The 20,210-nt window shown below is 51.9% G+C and overlaps 3 protein-coding genes across 3 annotated transcripts; 1 reads left to right on the top strand and 2 right to left on the bottom strand.

Moving 5' to 3' along the window:
* Positions 1-1,363: 1,363 nt before the first annotated feature.
* Positions 1,364-2,803, top strand: TRIVIDRAFT_135536 (uncharacterized protein; the record flags this gene model as incomplete). Its single annotated transcript, XM_014094185.1, has 3 exons — positions 1,364-1,473; positions 1,753-2,362; positions 2,447-2,803. Coding segments are annotated over 3 exons (1,077 nt in total), but the record flags the coding sequence as incomplete, so codon positions are not given.
* A 5,661-nt stretch (positions 2,804-8,464) lies between these two features.
* On the bottom strand, positions 8,465-10,062 carry TRIVIDRAFT_64634 (uncharacterized protein; the record flags this gene model as incomplete). Its single annotated transcript, XM_014094186.1, has 2 exons — positions 8,465-8,970; positions 9,039-10,062. 2 exons carry the CDS (start codon positions 10,060-10,062, stop codon positions 8,465-8,467), a joined length of 1,530 nt encoding a protein of 509 aa, XP_013949661.1.
* Positions 10,063-18,775: 8,713 nt separating this feature from the next.
* On the bottom strand, positions 18,776-19,077 carry TRIVIDRAFT_228495 (uncharacterized protein; the record flags this gene model as incomplete). The annotated part of the gene is made up of 2 exons (XM_014094187.1): positions 18,776-18,897; positions 18,993-19,077. The coding sequence occupies 2 exons, from the start codon at positions 19,075-19,077 to the stop codon at positions 18,776-18,778; spliced, it is 207 nt and encodes a 68-aa protein (XP_013949662.1).
* Between the last annotated feature and the right edge of the window lie 1,133 nt (positions 19,078-20,210).

Here is a 20,210-nt window from a genome sequence, read left to right on the forward strand (position 1 = left end):
ATTCCACCTCCCACTGAGCAGCACCCGGCACTGAGGACGCCGGTCCGTCAGGCAAAGCTCGCTCACGAGAGTTGGAAGAGAGACTCGGGACTCGCGCCGACACCGACCTCGGCAGCTACCATTTACGAAGAGGACTGCGAGGAGGAAGAGGGCAAACAAGACAGCAAGCAGCTGGCAGACTCCGACGACTCTGCCAGTGACAAGCCAACCAAAGTCGACGCGGTGCCACGGCATCGTGTCCCACAAGTACAAGTACAAGCACAGCACGGAACAGCTGTCGGCCCAGCGGCGGCTGGTTGGCAGTGTTCGACAAGTGAGACAAAGTTTCATCAACAAGCCGCGTCTGCGTCATTTCCTTGCCTCGAAAAAGTCAATACCGCCGGCGCCTCGAGCCGTGCTCAACCTCAGCCTCCTTCACCACCTTCACCACCTCGCCCGTCGTTGTCGCCAGCCTCGCCAAAGAGGCAAAGCATTCTCAAGCGCCTTAGCGTCTACTCCTCTACATCGGCAAAGGGGAAATTAGCCCTGCAAGCCCTGGCAATTGACGAGGGATCTGCTGCCGCGAACGCGCCAATGCAGCCCCTGATGCGGGGCTCGCAGCCAGCCTCCACTCATAAGCAGCCACAACGGTCGACTGCAGAACCGTCGCCTCTTCCGCTACTGCAGCAGATACAGACACTATCGGCTTCTCGCGACACTACTCCTCCGGGCGACGACGTCAACGACCGCTTTGCGCCTCTGGGCATCAGCATCCCAACGCACAGCCTGCTCGAGGATGATTTTATGGCCACGTTGTCCTTCTCGAACCGCGGCAGCATCATGTTCGGCGGGCGACGCGCCGGAGCGCTGGGCCTTGACGGGACCAACGACGGCAGAGGTGATGTCTCTGCCCCTTCAACACCCACTCACAGCCATGCACGATCCAGCAGCACCAGCGTCGACCGCATCGAGTCCTTGGCCGCTGCCTCCAACCCCAACCTCGTGCCCCGCGTTCAGCCGCCACCCGACATCCGCCTGCTAGCATCCGATATCGACAAGGAGTCCCAAAAGGTGAGATCGCTTTATGGAGTCGGCGATGCCATCAATTGGGAGGATGGCGCAAGGCGCTCGTACTGCGAACCCTTGGAGCCTACCCCAGAGCTCCCAGCAGAGGAAGATGGGAATGACTCGTATGGATTCCCTTGACGATCTCCTGGCGTCGTGTGTCGGGCTGTCTGCTTCTTCATCTTGTGTGCATCTTGTTGCTAACGCTTTGCGTCATTCGACTTGTAGCATACTGCCGCCCCCCATTCCTGTCTGGGGGACCCCAAGATCCGTCAGGTCTACCAGCTCTTCAGTCCACCTTGACTATAGACGGGACACGGAGCTCGCCGGCGGCCTGGAGGACTGGGAAGATGTTGACGGCTCCAGCGTCGATCGATATGGCTTCATCACCGCCCCCCGATCACGGCTCGGCACGCCCACCGAGATGAAGTCTGCCCAGTACTCGCCTCGGCGAAGGAACATGTTACAGAAGAGGGACTTTGCCGGCCTATCCCCCTTGGGTCCGAGCAGGAAGATGTCGGCGAGGTCACTCAACACCCAAGCATCGGAACTATCTACGGCCTCGAAGCGATCTTCGCGATCGGTCATTCGACAGGCTAGCAACCTGCTGCCCCATAACCGAGATAGGCGGTGGTTGGACGAGGCTGGCGACATGCTGACGCTTCCACCAAGCCTCCAAGACGCCGCAGAGGAAGCCCAGATAGAGAGGATATCAGAAACGCTAAAGCGCAAGGAGTGGGAGAGGTCGGAGAAGTGGCGCAAGATGGCCAAGGTCGTCCGAAAAGGCGGCCAGGGCGAAGGCATGGAGTTTGAATTTGACAGGAAGAACCCTAAGCTTATTGAGCGAACGTGGAAGGGCATTCCCGATCGCTGGCGCGCAGCCGCCTGGTGGTCTTTTCTTGCTAGCTCCGCTGCGGAACACGGAGTTCATGCTGTGGAAGAGGAGATTGTTGCCTCGTTTCACCGGCTGCTGGAGCAAAGCTCACCGGACGATGTGCAGATTGACCTTGATGTGCCCCGAACCATTAGCCGACACATCATGTTTCGCAAGAGGTACCGTGGCGGCCAGCGGCTTCTGTTCCGGGTCTTACACTGCCTGTCCATCTTCTTTCCGGAAACGGGCTATGTCCAAGGCATGGCGTCGTTGGCAGCAACGTTGCTGTGCTACTTTGACGAGGAAAAATGCTTCGTCATGCTGGTGCGCATGTGGCAGCTACGAGGGCTCGATCGCCTCTACCGCCCAGGCTTCGAAGGTCTGATGAAGGCTCTGCACGAGTTTGATGAAACTTGGCTGAACAAGGACGTGGCCAAGAGGCTGGTGAGTCCCGACAATGATAACCAAATACTGTATTTTTTTGGGCTTCTCTTGGAATCTAACATACTTGTGCCTCTTGTCCTGTAGACCGAACTCAACGTAGACATAACGGCGTACGGTACACGATGGTACCTTACCCTCTTCAACCTCTCCATCCCATTCCCAGCCCAGCTGCGAGTTTGGGACGTCTTTCTCCTGTTGGGAGATAGCGCAGCCGAGTCGAATATTCTCGCCCATGTTGACGACAACGAAGCAAGTCCGGCTACGGGACTCGACGTTTTGCACGCCACGAGCGCTGCCTTGATCCAGGCCCTCCGCGAGGTGCTCCTGGACTCAGACTTTGAAAATGCGATGAAGGCCTTGACGTCATGGATTCCCATCAAGGATGAGGATCTCCTGATGAAGGTGACCAAAGCCGAATGGAAGTCACACCAAGGCAAGAAGAAGACGTAGCACGCTTGCCTCTCCCGACTCTCACCCTGACGGGCTGATTCTTGCCTCTTATTCTATTGTATTATTTTTTTTCTTTCCCTTTTGTTTCCTTTGAAATTGGCGCAGGGGAACGGGACGTTTAGCTTCCTATGGCTCTACCCTTTGTTTGTCACTTCAATCTCCGTGCCACCCGATACCCCCCTTTTATTTGTTCAGTTGCCGATACCCTCTATTAATGAACAGATGGTCTACTTGACACCTCTTCAAACATTGTCTCTCCTTTGTCTTTTGATGCGTGCTCATTTTATACTATCTCTCTCTCTCTCTCTCTCTCTTTGACCTTTACTTTCTCTTTCTTTGTGTCTGTTTGTTTGCTTCATATACCAGGATCTGGGACAGGGTGGCGTGGAGCGGGCGTATGGTGCCCTGACTTATGGATACCCTTCCGTCACGGAGGCGTTTTGTTCTTTTGTGCAGTGGTTGGTTGGTTGGAGATGCTTGTTGATCTACTGGGCCAGATTGGCTGGAGTTGAATGTCCTAGCGACGGACGGGACCGGCAGATGTTGTAACTAGATGGCGACTTGGTAGAAGGGGGGAACCAAAAAAAGAATTACTAGTACTACTATAATAAAGGCGGAGATTTGTTCAGCCAGGTTTTTAGAGTATGAGCGTTGATCCTTTCGCATTTACACCCCGTAAGCACTTGGGCGTGGTGTTTTTGGGCAGCAAGGCAGCAGAATATGCTCGCAGAACCTGGTTCCTGGAGTGTCTGGAAATGGAATATGCTTGATACTCGTATCACACGTGAGATTATCTGGCTCTGGGCTCTTCTGGCACGTAACGTATCCTTGCCCATGAGCTTTGTACTTGTTTCTGACAGTATTACCCACCCGCGCACCGGCAATGTGCTGTTTTAGGTTTTTCAGCCGTTTTTTTTTTTGGAGGAGTATATCTCAGTCGTCACATGTGTGTATGTGTATGTACGAAATATATACAACGGATATTGTCCGATACCAAGAGTATATATATATAGAAAATACGAACGATTGCGGATTTTATCCGTTTTTGCATGAACTTTTATTTTTCTCCCCCATTTCACTCGGTTGAGGCCTTATGCTGGGGGGGAGTGAGAGTGGGAGTGGGAGTGGGAATTAGGCGAAAGTGAGTTGTTACAATTAATTGGGGTGAGATTGTGGGAATTCGGAGGACCAGGGGGGAGGAGGAGGTTTTGAGAAAAAGGTTCTGGAAGCTGATGTGATGTGAGAAGAGTGTAAGCTTTAGGGAGGGGGAGGGGGAGGGGCGGTTTGTGTTTTTTTTTTTCTTCTTTCTTTTCGTGTTTTGTGTTTTTGTGCCATGTGGGAGAGTAAGACAATGCATTTACTTTTTTCTCTTTTTGTGTAGATGTCTTGTTACATCAATCGTGGGTTCTTTTCTTCATAATACAGTATAGTCAAGTTATTCTGAGGGAACTACCTACTCCGTACAAGGAGTACTAACCTGCTCGTTGGGACTTTGGGGGCCCCCAGCCAGATGGGCTTCGGCAGATGGGGGATACGACTTTCTGTTTTCGAAAGGGCCTGTATTTCCTATTAGGCAGACCGAATGCTACATGCCGAGCGTATCTTGGTGCTCGCTACGCAGAATACCAAGCTTTTTTTCTTTTTTGCCGGGAGACTTTTTGTTCCGTCACCTGTCACAAAACCGGGACATGGGAATGTACTACAGAAAAAAGCATGTGAAGAGGAGACGGTTATACGTAGGAGGTAATATAGGTAGGCGAGGTACTTTCGTATGCAGCACGGAGGGTACGGAGTAGTAGTACCGGGACTATTGTCTTGCACTGGATTCAGGTATTCCGTACTCGGTCGAGACGAGAAGAGAGAAACGGTGTCAGGAGGAGGAGGAAAAAAACGGAGCGAAAAATGGGAACGGTTGAGGTTGGGAGAGAGGCTTAGCCGTCTTGGGCTGTCGCGGTTCCCCGGATTGGGATTGAATGTCCGGGAAGCGAGGAAGATGGGTTTACGAATCGGGTATCGCACCGAAGAAGAGAGAGAGAAGACAGCTCAGGGCGTGTGGGATAGAGAGAGAGAGAGAGAGGAGAGCGGTATCGGTACTTGGCCGTTTGCGCGTGGAGACGTGGGATGGGATAATCGGTATGTGGGTGGACATGACATGTACTTTTGATGTTGCGGATGGGAAAGGGGATTTGCAGTGCTGGATACCTTACATACCCAGGTAGTAGATAGTACCTTACATAGTAGGTATAGTACCTGTATATAGTAAGCTATTCGTGTGTGTGTGTGTGTGTGTGTGTGTGTGTGCCTTACCTTTAATTTCCTTTGACTTTTTTGACAGCTCATTGCTTGATTGCGTGCTTTACTATATACTGTGCTCACGTCTTCCTATCTGTCCGTCTTTGGTTTTTTTTTTTGCTTTTTCTTGCCTCTTCCGGTGGCAAATCACATTAGGTAGCTTCTGCCGAGACTTGGACAGGTCTTGGCGCGGGACAATCCATCGTTCCGAATCTCTCAATTCTGCAAGCGGGCTTTTGATTCGTATAATTACTAGGTAGGCAAGTAATAGGCTACCTGTTGGCTGGGGATACGGAGCACTATACTACTACTATGTACTAACCTAATGCTGGTAACTTGCAGGGGAATCCCACTCGGAGAACAAAAATGACAGCTTCCCACCTCCTCCCCTGTCCAAACCCAATCCTGTCCGTCTGTCTGTCGAATCGAGTCTAGTCGAGTCTACGCGTAATATGTGTACTCCGTACATATACCCGTGCTGTTGCTCCATACATAGTACATACACAACCCAAGATTGTCATCTTGATACCCGTACGAGCTAGGTTGTTCCATAAAAGCCCTCAAGATGCTTCATTAGTCTCGTCTCGTCTCGTCTGAGCAGTATGTAATATTCACACCCTCTCTTGACCTCGTACACACGCCATGGGGGGGAGAGGGGGACCGAGATTAAATCAGCGCAATGCCAGTACATGTTATTTTTCTTTTCTTCGCTGTCCTGTACAGTACTATTTATACCAATTCATAAGGCCCTCCTTGGATTGTTCCAAGCCCAGTTATTCCGTACGAGTATAGGCAGTCATGTACTTGTATATTAGTGTGCCAAGCAATAATAAACAAAGAACAACGCCAAAGCCCACCTCAAGCTCCGAGCGAGGGCCCTTTTCCAACATCTTCTAGGCCCCCCCCTTGCAAGAGACAAAGCCAAGCTCCTAATCCTTATTGCCAAGTTGGGTGCTAGCCCTATTCACGGCAAAAGAGCCCACTCTGATTACCTCCGTTCAAAGTTCTTTCTCGGCGATGCTCCGGTTCCCCATAATATCCTTCGAGCGATACCCGGGCCTGCACACACCTGCCACCTTGCGAGCTGCAGCCCAATCTCTCTGAAACACACAACAATTTTTGGGCAGGGCTCGCCTCGTCCATATTGCTTCTTTGAGCACTGCGTAAATACCGCCGACTCCGTATTAGGCACCCAGAAAAAAAAAACGGACAAGACGGTCCGCCCCAGGACGCATTGTTGAGGATACGTGACGGGATAAGCATTTACCCCTACCAAATAACGAACATACTTATACGTGTACTGTGCGAATACTGTACACGCGCCAAACATGCTAAGACCCAACTAACTGCTAGCATCAAAATCCTACGCCCGCAGCCCACTATGCCAACTTGCTTAGTACCCAAACAGGCCCTCCGTAACGGGCTCTTCAACCCGCAACTTTCCTCTTCCGTCCCAAGCAGCCCCTGCTGTTATGAAGAAGAAAGAAAAAAAAAAAAAAAAAAATCCTTGGGACAAAACCTCCCCCCCTGCTCCACCAATCCAATTCTCCGATCCCATTGGATCGCATCGGCCGCTACTGCCAGGTACCTTAGTACGTTTGCCTCGGCACTAACTTCGTTAACAAGCCTTTTGTACTCCGTACTCCCGCTTAGTATAGTACCTAGGTACTCACACGCGGCTCCAGATTGCAGACAAAAGACAGCGGTCTGCCCAATTCAGGTAAACCGTGTAAAAACCAAGTTAAAATGAATGGCCTGCATTGCACTAATACGGAAAACGGACGTACCGGTACCAGCAGTAGTGTAAATCTCTCGCCGCAATTGTCCTTAGTATACCTACTAGGTACTGTCTATACGTGTATTACAGAGAGAGAGAGAGAGGCCAAAAGCCCCCTGCTGATGCAAACTGCCTCGTCTCGTGCTATGTAATCATTCCAAGGACCTGCATCCTCCGAAACGGCTCCTCCTATATGCCACAGCCAGGTCCCGTCTCCTCTACCTCTACTAAGCTAACTTACCATCAAGGGTACCACCACAATTGGTGATGCTTGCTCTGCTCACTCACTCGCTCACTCACACTCACTCACTCACACACTCGTCCTCGTACATTACAGGCTTCCCCCCTGACTGACTACCCACCAACTTAGCACATCTCATAGCAGCCTCCATTATTCCTTACCGCCACATGCCCCTCCCCAAAAAATTATACCCGTCCGCCCAACTCCCATATCAGCCCTGCTCGGAATCCGGATGAGCCTTACGCGGGCTGCCGCGATATCATATGACCGATCGCTCCAGTGCCCTCTTGTTCGGGCCCGACCCTTGCCCGTCTTGCGTGGCTTTTTTTAGCTGGCTCCTGAACTTGCACCATCCCCATGGGTCGTCTGTTTCATCTACATGCCGTGATTGGCATCCCAAAGCACCCCAAAGCACCCCTGCGCATCCATTCGCGGCCGTTTGCGCTCGGATATCAGTCCTAAGCTCCGACCAGAGAGCACCTTTTATTTCGGTTGCCCTCAGCTGCTTCGATAAGGTACTCGTACGTGTACAGTAGGTCGGCATCAGACATTGATAGGCAAGAGTGGTACTGGTACATGGGTGGGAAAAGAAAAAAGTAAAAGTAAACTCCTATAGTAGTATGAATGCTTCATCTGTACCTATGCTTGTGCTTGTGTACATGTACTAAAAGTACTTTGACAACTTTTTGCGGCTGGGTCCATCTGGTAATTTGCTTTGATTCCTTCTTCTTCTTCGTCTTCTCCTTCGTCCTCCCTTTCCTCACCACGGGTGCACTCTGGCACCCCCGTTCCATCCTATCAATACACTTTTTGTCCATGTTCAATGCGAAACAGCTCCAAATCCCCTCCCTTCCCAGAAAAAAGAAAAAAGAAAAGAAAAACGCCTATATGTGCAAGTTCCCACAAGCAAACTATGCTAGCCGACCGCCATTCTAGTCTGTGAAATGTAATGACCAGTCTGGTCTTTCCTGCCCCAATGGTAGCCTTGAAAGATGAAAGGAAATTTGCGCGGATGGTGCATGACGTGTACCAAAACCAATGTACAAAAAAAGGGGCGATCCAGGCCAAACCGGTCGGCCATGATCATGAAATCAAGTGTTTTTGAAAAGTATAGAGAAATTTTTTTGAAATGGAAATGAAGATGAAAATCAAGAGTGAAAAATGAAGGTGAGAATGAAAGGGTGAAAAAAGGGGGTAAGAAAGAAGACAAGTGTGGTAAGACGGTAAAACAGAGGCCTCCGAGAGTTGACGACGCTGTCGTCATGCCCTCGCAGTCTCGATTGATGCCAAATGAGCCCGTCACCCGGAGCATCCCATTGGCAGTCATCTCCAGAAACCCTAATCAGGCCTCTCTCTCGTGCATCCCAGCCCCTGCCATTCGGGACCTTGGGTCAGCTTCTCCTGCAGACAGCGGCGTCTCCCCCCCAGATCTCTGGTCTCCCGGTCCTCTGGCTCGCGGTATCGGCGGCGGCGCCTCGAGCCGCGGAGGCTGTGCATTTTGCCGTGACAGCGCACCCGAGTCATCAGGCTCGCGGGACAGCAACGAGGATACCGACTGCTTTGCACTCCTCGAATCCTCCCTCTCGCGTGGCGAGGGACCCCATGATGGAGCTTGTGTTGGCGTTCTTGCTCGAGGCCTGTCTGGATCCTCACCGTACATCTGACTAGGAGGCCGATACCATGACACATCGCTCCGCTGACGTTTATGCGATTTTCGACTGGGCGACGCCGGGTTCGACGAGCCGGGCTGCGTGAATGGCGGCGGGGATCGAAATCGGTCTTCGCTAGGAGCTCTGGTTACCTGCTGGGATGCTCCTCCAGTTGTCTTTCGCTTCTTCTGAGCCTCCCCTGTTACAGCCGCAACAAACCCAAGTTAGCTTAAAGGGAATCTCGCTTTCTCTTGGATTTTGACGAACCAGAGGGTGTTCCGGGCCGGTTCGAGCTGCTGCCGCTCTGCGTTGCTGGTGGTTGCCAATGATGGAAATAGATCGACGGGCTCGTATCGTGCTGGGACGACTGTGACTGCGTATGCGCGTGCCCTTGGTACGGCGGCATCACGGGAGGAGGTCCTTGCCCGGGGGGCTGAGGAGGATTGGCGACGCCAACCATGCTTGTTGCTATTCCAATTGGTCGGCCCATTGCGCCAGAGACTGTCTGGCCTCTTGGTCTCGTCGGCGACCCTGGATACTGCGCATATCCGCCAGGGCCTTGAGCTGAAGTCGCCTGCGCTGGAGAAGTAGCGTACACAACTCCGTGGCTTATAGGCTCCCTCGAATGATCCGGTGAATGCTGTCGCTGGGGCGGAAGTAGCTGAGGATGATGGCCTTGGGTCGGTGCCATGAACTGCTGTGCCCATTCAAGAGCGGCCTGGGGAAGCGTCCCCCCGCTTCCCATGCCGGCAAAGACCAGAGGAACCATAGGAGGTGGGATACCGCCGCCAAGGGAGGCTCGCAAAATATCCATTTCAATTTTTCTCTGTTCCAGACGTAAAGTCTCTTGCCTAGTCTTCTCCTCTTCTTGCCTCGTCTTCTCTTCCTCCGTCTTAGCCTGGAGCCAAGTCCGCATAGAGTCCTCAGCTCCTTGCCATTGCTGTGGCGGCGGAGGCAGGCCAGCCGAAGGCGAAGGCCATGGTTGTTGTGCCTGGTGAGAGGGCTGGGATAGCGGCAGAGGAGGCGGTGGTTGAACGTGATGTGACGGCGGTGGTGGAGGGCCAACGGAAGGAGGCTGCTGTGGAGGTAGAGTCATGGCCGCCGGAGGAGGCAGACCACGATGAGAAGTAGACATGGGCTGCACAGGGCTGTTCTGAGAGACAAGGTACGGTTTGAAGGATGGATCTTGATAATTCAAGGGAGGGGAGGGCCGGGAGGTGGAAGGCGGAGTTGGCAAATCATGGACGGACTTGTAGCCGTATGTCGTCGATTGCTGCTTGATGGTGAGCATCATCACATATGCCGCGAGTTACAGGAGTTTATGCATGTGTTTAAGTAGGCATCAGAGGATGGTGCAAAAATGAGCCAGGCTGCGGGGCATGCAAGAAAGAAACAATACTTGTAACAATCAAAGTCATAAAATGAGAGTACGACGACTGGGGATGGGGGAGATGGGCAAGTAAGAAAACAAGAGAGGAGGAGAGAAGGACAGGATGGGAAGTTGTGGAGGCGTACGTGGTGGATATAACGTTTGTTATAACAAGTCGAGGCGTAGGCTGGAGGTGACGGCCCAGCTCAACAACAACAACAACGGCTGTCGACTGGGGCTGGACGGATGACGCTTGGGATAAGCTAGCCGCCCTCATTGAGAGTAGTCTTGGTGTCAACAGACTGTACTCGGTACCGGGTGAGAGAGCAGATGGAGAGAGGGCTGAAGCAACCCTGTCGGGCACATGCAGGCTATCCAATATCAGAGATGGTGGTCCGTCCGCTCCTTGTGAGTACAAGCAGTGCTTCCTAGAATGGAGACAGAGCGCCGCGGGACGGAGTTGGCCAACGAGGGGCTTGCCCCAAGGGGGGGGGGGGGGGGGGGGGGCTTTGCCAACAGTCAGAGGCAGAGGCGAGACAGTCAGAAACCGGACCTGAGAATATCGGCTGGGCTAGAAGGAGGGTGAACAGCAGACAAGGGCCGGAGCGGGCACCGTGCCACTGTGGAGAAGGTGTGTGGTGTGCCTGGGCTATTCCACAGGAGCGTGCACGTATCAGAGCGTATGATCTGATTAGGGAATCGATGGGACGTCAACTAACAGGGAAGTGGGAGGAGGGCGTGTGTGTTTCAGATAGGGAGTGTAAGAAGAAGGGGGAAATTTTAAAAAAGAAGGGAAAAAACCAGAAATAAAATTCTCAGCCAAGATTTGTGGGTTGGCGGGAAACAGAGCCGAAATAGACAAGGGGGGGTGAGCCAGAGGGGAGTAGTAAAAAGGAAGATGAAAAAGAAGCAATAAGGAAAGAGGCCGTAGGGAAATCGTTGGATGCCATCAGCTGCGGCGTAGGGTGTTTTGCTCTCCCTCTTGTGGTGCCTGGAAAGGCTCACGCCAGTTGCAGGGAGCAGCACCACGGATGGCCAACAAGCGGACGACCAAAAGGGATGAGTTATACAGGGTGTCAAATGATAAACACAGGAAGACGAATGGAAATCTTATCATACACTGTAGAGACTCCCGTGCATGCAGCACAAGGTACGAAAGATAAAGAAAGGGGAGGCAGGCTATCGCAATCGGGGGAAACGCGAGATGGAGTCTGTCGAATGCGGGGGATTACTTATACCGACAGAGGAGCTCCCTTGTAAGACGTATACTCGTACTTGCAAGTGTAAGCCGTCGAAGCAAATGAGAGGTGCAAACGAATCGGCCGTTATCAAGCACTATGAGAAGGGCAAATCAGAGTCAGCCATCGGGCCAAAGAACAAACTGTCCCTACATGATATCCCTTGATAAGACTAGTTTGAGAAGAAGCACACTCACTTGCGTGCTAGGCAGGCAGACAACAGACAAGCAGGGAGCGCCGCTCTGCAGCTCCAGCATCCTTGTGCGGCTGCTGCACGTCGTGGGAGATGTGCAAAAAATAGTACACAATAGAGGGGGCTGTCCAATAAGTGGCTGCTTGCTTGCGCTTCCGCGGTACGGAACCCTCTGGCAGCTACACCGGATTGGGCCACGGAAGTGCTCCGTACTGTACAGTATGCAACGAGCTGTGTGTGTTGGAAGAGAGGCAAATAAATGGGCGACATCTCGCGCGCCCTACCCAATCGCCGCGGGTCTGGCCTTGCCTGTGGCTGCCACGAGCATGGGGCGTTGGAGTTGCGAGATTCGTCCGCCATGCCAACTTGGTGCGTGCTGTCTGTAGTGGCAGGCATCAGCCTCTAGAAACCGATCTCTTTGCCCCATCTAAAATTCATCGGCTCGGAGCTACCCTCTCTGGATGAGGCAGATGTTGCGCTCGAGAGAAGCCACAGGGCTCCAAGAGTGGAGGAGAGGGGTTGGTGGCGGACATGGCTCATCCTGCTACAGTACCAGGCGTCGTCCATTAGCTGAGCGGGCGGGTGGAAGAGATACTTGCGGTTGCTTAGGCTGAATAGCTCACCTATCGTTCTTTTGGCCTTGCCGTGTCTTGACTAGGACCAGGCCGTTTCAGAGCTGGCTCTCGTCTCAAGTCTGCAGGACGAGATGGATGCGTAATACTCGGCGCATATGTGCGCAGTAAGTACTCCGTAGGTACTTTCCGCCTGGGCATGTGCTCCGTGGGCACGCAAGTACTCGATAGTCTGTCGCCATGCGGTGTACGAGGATGTATGCAGGTGCACGCACCCTATGCATGTCGTGTCTGCTGTTTGTCGTTTGTTGTTTTTGTTTTTGTTGATGATGTTGCTGTCACGTTATTGCCCTGTCTTCTACCGAGAAAGTGGGATCTCGCCTCGTTATCGATATGAGTGGCCAGTAGCCTCATTTTCAATTCAATGTTTTACATGCATCTATGGGGTACGAAGTACTGCGATCTTTTTTCCCCTTCTTTTTCTCTAACCAGCACTTCTTGATTTCTTTTTATTAATTCTCTTCTCTCGATGCGCCCATCTTCGCTAGACCAATAAATCACAAGCCCTACCAAGATACAGCACGAGGTAGCAGCGATAGCAGCACTTCGTAGTACCTGCACCACGTTGAGCATGTTTGAGAAACCTGAGCCGTGAGTGCATATATTTGCATGTACATACATGACTAGGTATGGGGTACCTAAAAGCTACCGCCCTTGGCACCACCACGGCCAATTATGCAGTAGCCCAGTACTTGGCACACCATGCCCAGACCCATCCAGACACACGTATGGAGTACATGCAGCTCCCTTTGCGCTCCGTACTTGTAGGTACCCCAGTACCTCTACCATTTACCCACCGTGGTAACATAGAGCTACAGCTCAGCCCCAGAGCTTATCGTGAGGAGCACAAGCTCCCCAGCAACGGATTCTAGCGTTGCACCCTATCGATTACCGGCCGGCGATTCGCAGCGGCTCTGGCAGGTTCATACAGATGGATTGATGCTTGCAAGACAGGGTTCATACCTGTACAGAGGCTACTGGGGGACGACGCAACCGGCTTCAGCGAGGGAGACGTGAGAGGCAAAACAGGGCAGCATCGCCCGCTGCCAAGGATGCTAAACGGCCGATCCGATTGAACAAGCTTGGGCGGAAGTGCGGACAGAAACCAGTGGACTGACTCAATGGGAATCTGAACGTTGTTTGTGGCTTGCTGCTCGCCCTACGCCCCTCCCCAAAGCCGCCAGTAGGTTTTGCCCAAATGGATAGTCTGGCTGGTGGAGGGGGGCTCTTTCAACGGACTAGGGATCTAGTTGAGAGGAGCCACGACTCAGTCACATTGATGATGCAGCTCAGAAGCTCCAACATGTCCTAATTGAGTCGAGCTCTGTCAATGCAAAAGCAGAGTCGACATGGGTTAACTTTTGGTGGCTGAAAAGACGGGCTGTTGCTGATCTGTCACCGCCGTCAGCTCCGCAGAGCGATGGGGAACTCTGGGTGTGGGCTATGCTTCTTTGGACGAAGCAACAGCGTGCTGGAGGTTTGCAAAATCCAGACTTGTGGCAAGGTGCTGGCTGGGGAAGCAGTTGACATGACGACAAGGCAGGGTTGGCAACGAAATGGGGAAACGGCAACATGAAGGCTGTAAGGGATTGGGACACTTTTTAGGTCACGGCCTTGAAGGCAGCATGCCTTTACTGTAGTCGATCAGTGAATGGACGCACGGAGTAGTACTCGTACATGTACATGCCTCGGGTTTGTTGATATCAGCACGAATACCGACCAGGCTGGTGTTTTACAAGTTCGGACTTTGTATAGGCCGGTGTTCCCACCTCCCTCCCATCCCACCTACAGCAAACACGTTTACCAATGCCAGAATGGCGGTGGCTGGTGCCATGTTTGATATCCATGCTTTGTCTTGTTAAGTAATGTTAAGTAATATAGCGCCAGTCTGATGCATCTGCCGTTGGTGTGTCATCGTCGCCATGCAAGAACCGACTTCCAGGCGACAGATGCTCGATGCGCTAGCTCTCTTGGACGGGAAATACCAAAACCGCTGCCATGCTAGTCAGATTCTATATATATGCTGCACTACATTACTACCTGTAGATGCTGCAAACGGAGTAGCATCAACAGATGCGCGACTAGTTGTTAGCCGGCATCCTTGCATCGAGACCACTAACACAAGCCGTTGCGATGCGGGCTCGCGACACACAACCGCCAGGGAGGGTCAAATACGACCGACTGCCTTGGCTCGGATGCCGTGTCGCAATTCGGGCTCACATTAGCACAAGTATCTAGGACGCATGCGTATCTGCCACTTATGCGCAGGTAAGGAGGCCAAGTACGAGAGCAGGGACAGAGCATGGAGACAAAAGTACGGAGAACGGAGCGGATGCTACATGGAAGCACCAGGTCGAGCCGATCCATGCCAGACTTGACGGGGGTGGCACATCTCAAACGGTCAGCCTGATCCAGTAATAATCCAGAGTTGCCGTGTGCTCGAACAAGCGCATTTTCGGATGCAGACAGTCGGAAGACCTTTGCACGCGAGGACCCTGCAAACCGCTGGTCATTGCCGCTTTGGCCATGGGCGAGTCGAGTGAGGGCGGAAGGGTAACACTAGACAGAAAACGAAAAAGTATACGACGGCGGGAATTATAGACCCGACAGTTTATGGGAGAGATGGTTGGATGGCTGGAAGATGGCCACAAGTTTCAAGAGAGATGGTGCTGGAAGTTTAAAACCTCAACATATAACGAATAGTCTCTGTCATTTTGCAATTACCTGGTCCTACCAGAGAGTAGTAGTGCTACAAGAGGTAAGTAGATACTCGTATTGAAGCGTCCAGTATGGAGTACCTTACACTATATTTCTCACAGGTATGATTACCTATTGTTCTGCCTACCTAGTACATGTAGGTAGTCTTCTGCCCACCCGCAACGCTACGTTTATGTAATCCGCTACTTTTGCCCGAGCCAGGACCAGGGTCTGTTGAAGAAGGCATGTCATTGCCACTATCGCTGGACCATCTCAAGCTCCAGCTTCCGAGCAAATGCGGGCGGTTGGATCTGCACGTCTAACGGGGAGAACTGCTGTTGTTGGGAGGGGCAGACAAGCCTTGCTACCGCTAACCAGGACAGGCAGAACAAGGAGCGCCAGCTCTCCGTGCCTCTGCATCTATCGCATAATGCATAAGACGGCCATTGATACCTACAGGTAGCACTGGGCACTAGTTGCAGAACAAGTACCTGCTTATATCCACCAAAGATGGGCCTCCTCCGCCTCCTCCTCCTCTCCTCCTCCTCCTTTGGCACAATTCGCACAGACGGATGCCTACCTCTTGTACCTACCTACACAGGCAGATTACAAGTGTCTGTATCCGTACGACCTCCCTTCTTGGTCAGCCAAGTCCATGTGAGGTCCGGGTGCTAACACGAGGTCGGCCTCAGCTCCCTCGGCTTTCCCACTTTAATCCTCAAACAAGCATCTACCACTCCGTACTCGGTGCTCCGTAACTTGGGCCGCATCCACGGCCGCGCCATGAGCCGTCTCATGATCTAAGACACAGGTTGCCCAAGCAAGATACGAAGCAGCCAGCCGACCGCCGCACTAAGCTCGTTGCACCCTTGTGAGCCGAGAGGCGGCGGCGTGTCTTAGACCCTTCATGTTCCTCCTCCGATTTCAGCTTGTGCCATCTACATGGAACCAGTAAGATTCCAGGGCGCTTTCCCCTGCTAGACCTCTGGCGTGTACTTGTACATGTCATTGTCCTGATGACGGCCCTACGGAGGATCTCAACTAACTTGGCGCCATCATGGTAGCATGTGAGGATGCCGCATGTGCCTTAATAACACCAAAGAGCGCTGATCGGAAGCATACATAGTAGCAGCCGCGTAAGATTGCCATTTCCAGCGGGAAAAAAATGGCTGGCATCAAAAGGGAGCCTAGGAAAGGAAAAGAAGCTCGCTTAGCCTTTGCTGAATCATTCGCTCCATCATATCAATTTACTTGTTTCTTGTTGATGCCTTTTGCTTGAGTCAAGCTGCGACTTTACTTGCAGAAGCTCTGCCTACTGGTTTTGGTACATGTACTAGCACTTGCTGCTACTGTACTCTTTGCTTGGGTGCATCTGCAGTTGCATTAGGACAATGGCCGCATGAGCCAATGACAGCCCATGGAATGCTTCTGAGCTTCGGCCGGCCCACTTTGATTTAGCTTTTTTCCGCAGTCGGCACCTTCCGTGCTGAGAATGCGATGAACCTACTCTGTAGAGAGACAAAGTCATTGTTAGCGCAATCGGCCGTCTCCTCTCCTCTCGCCGCAACTGCCTGTGTTGAATTGGAATGCCCCAGACATTGCAGATTGAAAGGATTCGAAACACCATGTACGGAGCACCTTGTCCGTCAATACTGCTATCGCCTATCTAGGTAGCTAGTACTGCTACTAGGACATATCAAGTAGCTATTCAACTATTGTATTAGTTGAAGGATCGCTACGGCATATCACGGTAGGAGCCTGCATTCGAACTATCCTGAATTACCTGACACAGCATCCAGCATATGCTCGCTAGCGGTAATCATGCCGTAACCTTCATCCTGCTGATACCTAGTACATAGCCAAACACTGAAGCCGAGTACTCTTGCGCGACTAGCACACGGCAGAGTGACCTCTCCTCCCCCACCCACGAGGTACAACTCTAGCACCTCGTACACGAAACTCAAAAGATGGATCCTAATTGGCGCTGCGCCTCGCACATGTCGTCAACTCGTCCGTGCAGGTACGATGTAGCGCTACATCCAATGCCATCAGACGCCGTCTCAGGCAGGCACAGACGGTGAGTCTCTTGCCATTTCGGAGTGCCCACGCAGGCAAGTGCGAACCTTAGGCAGTTGCAACCCGGCAGTTCTAGATTTAGTGTTTGATCCAGGGCCAAAAAGTATCGCCAACGATGCAGCCTCCCTCGATGCCATATCAGATCAGTGTTTGGTCGAGACATTCGTTGACCTTTCTCGACTGCTCGTACGGAATGTCGCCGAGAAGGCACAGACCGCCAGGGTTGTTGATCAGAGTTGCGCTGTGTTGCCACCTGGACGGCTAGGAGCAGACCATGGGTACTCTCGTCTTCCCGTCTTCTCTTTCCGTCTTCTTCTGCCGTCTTGAGGACTAACGTGGACTAACTACTGAGAATATGGCCTCGGGAAAACCGAGGCAACCGAAGAATCACCCAAGCAACCTCGCAAGGCAATTGCCGAATTTTACAGCATCACCCCTATTTGAGGACATTGCCTGGCACCCGGTGGATAGTGTGAACACACTTTGTGCTAGACATTCACCGCTCGTTCTCTTTTGCCGGAACTGGGATGAATTCGTTTCACAGAGGGCGGGAATGCTCTCTTGTGGTACCTCGCTTTCGCGCTCACGCCCTCGGCCTCGCTGGATTCGGGGCCAGTCTCTCTCCCAATCTTCTCTTGTTTTACGCTCTCAGTAGCCAAGATCGAGATCAAGACCCGTTTAGCTCCGAGCACACGACCAAACTAGCATCAAGCCAACCCTATCACGCCAGACTCGGTCCTTGGCTTAATCCTGCAAGGACTCCTGTCGGTCATCGACCTAAATCTAGGTCGACAACCATGGCTTTCTCCAAGAAACTATTCATTTCAAAGCAGGAACACCAGTCATTTTGGCTTTTGGGGAACGGTAAACTAGCCTAGGTAGGATCTTGGCTACGGAACCCTGAATCAAGTCGGCTATAATATATTAAACATCGTCTCAACTTGACACACCCAGCATCTGCCGGCACAGCCACACGTGGCCTGAAAAGCCATACGCGGACGGGCCAATTTCAGCCCAGAAACTGCAGAAAAGGGCTGTTCTTACCAAAGTGTTTCGGTAATACATCAAGGATTCGGCTTTTCCTAGTCAAGTCTCTCCGCTAGATGTTCTACTGCAGCCTACTGAGCCGTACCAGTTTCGCAAAACCACTCGGATGCCACGCCTTCGGCTAGCAGTTTTACATCAAGTTTCCACACATTGCAATCTGTCCACTAAGAATCGAGCTTCTGGCGCCAGCAGCCGCCGTTTATTCTTGGCTGGCTGGCCTCGATACGCAAAGAAGATAAGAAGTCGAGCCAACCAATAGACTGATGCTCAATCAAATCTCCAGAGTGACCTGTTGTAGTTGGCTGGTAACAATATCTTTCTTCTCTGGTGACGAAATATACCCGCCATTCTCAACTTTGAACTTATTGACATTTATTGACAGGTCACTTGTATTCAGCTGGTGAAGCCATCGCCCTAAGCTAATAAACACGAGTTTCTTCACCAACGGCATCTTGTTGGGTAAACAGAAACGGGACCAGATAGCTCACAATGAGAATCGACGGTTTCTGGCCCCCCCGCATTCGCCACACCATCAGCTGAATAGACTTTCATCTTTGTCCTCGACTTCGCGGACTTTGGACCCCTCCCAACCTTGAATAAACAAGAAGCAGAAAGTAAGCCAGGCAAGCCACGCACTATGCCGAATTCGAATAGTTGCTGAAGCAGATACTCGAAGCCACCTCACAGTGCCGCAATTCAACCATGCAATGGCTGAGTTTCACATAAATTAAGGCAACCTTTTATTTCCTTTCTCATTTGTCACTTGAACGCGGTTCCCGGACTAGCAGGCCCGTGGGGATGGCCTGATCAGCCGCCATCCGATTGGACCAGTTTTCAGATACGATGTGCCCAGAGCAGGCATTGTTGCCGCGAACTTATGTTGAATTTGTCGAAAGAATTTTCATTTATCCTGGGTCATTGCCCTAATTGGGATAAAGCCAGTTTCTGCTTCGTCCTTGGACTACCTACTTGAGGAATATGGGTCACCACATTCAGCTGCGGCCCGCGAAACCAGAGACCTAGCATCGGTTGTGTTGGGTTTCGGCTTTGGCATTGTGACCTTATTGCCGTTACATATTTTGATATGATGGCGCACGGCGTCAGAAGGATGTGCGTCGTTTCGTCCTGCTAGTGTCGCCATTGATCTTCCCTGTATCATTGGTAACTGCGCTCAGGGTTTTTTGCAAGTCTGATATTACGACAAAAAGATGTGGCTATGTGGATCCACTCACTCAAAGCTGCCTTTTAGCTTCTGTTACATCTGCAGCTTGAAAAGCTTCAGCATCAAGCACCAAGTACGGAGTACGAGTTGGCTTATTTACATCTCCGGGCCAGACGGAACAGCAGCTCAACAACCAATGCCTAGATGGGGACGAGTCACACCGGAGCCAGGATTATTTTCAGCCGTCTGCTACCCCTGGCCTGACGACCTCAGCTGCAGATAACCGAGATAAAATTGTTGCATCGCCGTAACTATGTTGGGCTTTGCTGAAGAGAACTTATGAGCAATACCATAACGGCCGACCGAAGACGACTTACAGTGCGTCCCAGTCCGAATGAATTCTGCATACTTTGGTGTGCTGCAACACAGCACTGCACTACTGTGACGGAGGGAAAAACGGTACATACAGTACCCTTAATAGCGGCTTACAAGCATAGCGCCCAGTCCAAATGGGAACATGGTATGAAATTCTCAATATGCCCGCTGCGTTCCGTCTCGTCTCGTCACAATTTGTTAAAGGCTAGGCTCGTGGAACCTGCAGCCACAATGACCCACGCGGCGCTCAAGGAAATAAAAAATACTGCGTAGCAGTATTTATTCCTTTATCCCTCATGTTTTATTAGGAGACGGTAGGGCGCAGCCACAGAGGATCCGCCATCCGTAGGTCTGCTCCATGGAGTAGGTGAAGTCGGAAATCTCTCGGATTAGAACAATGCGAGTCGAGAGAAGTCAGGGTATAGAGTGTCTTGACTCAAAGACCATGTTGTGGCTGTTCGTAGACTTTCATACAAAGAGTGCTAATATCACACAGTGGCGTTGAATCCTAAATTCGGTCCCATAATGCCGAGAACAACAAACGGTTCCTGGCAATCAGCCGCACAGAGCAAGGTTTTCACTTGCCGGTTCAGCTTTCTTCATCAAGGTTCCTGACACAGCTAAGCTGATTATGCTTCTGACAACTCTGG

The sequence above is a fragment of the Trichoderma virens genome (genome assembly GCF_000170995.1).
Source record: "Trichoderma virens Gv29-8 chromosome Unknown TRIVIscaffold_92, whole genome shotgun sequence".
In the NCBI taxonomy this organism is placed as follows: Eukaryota; Fungi; Ascomycota; class Sordariomycetes; order Hypocreales; family Hypocreaceae; genus Trichoderma; species Trichoderma virens.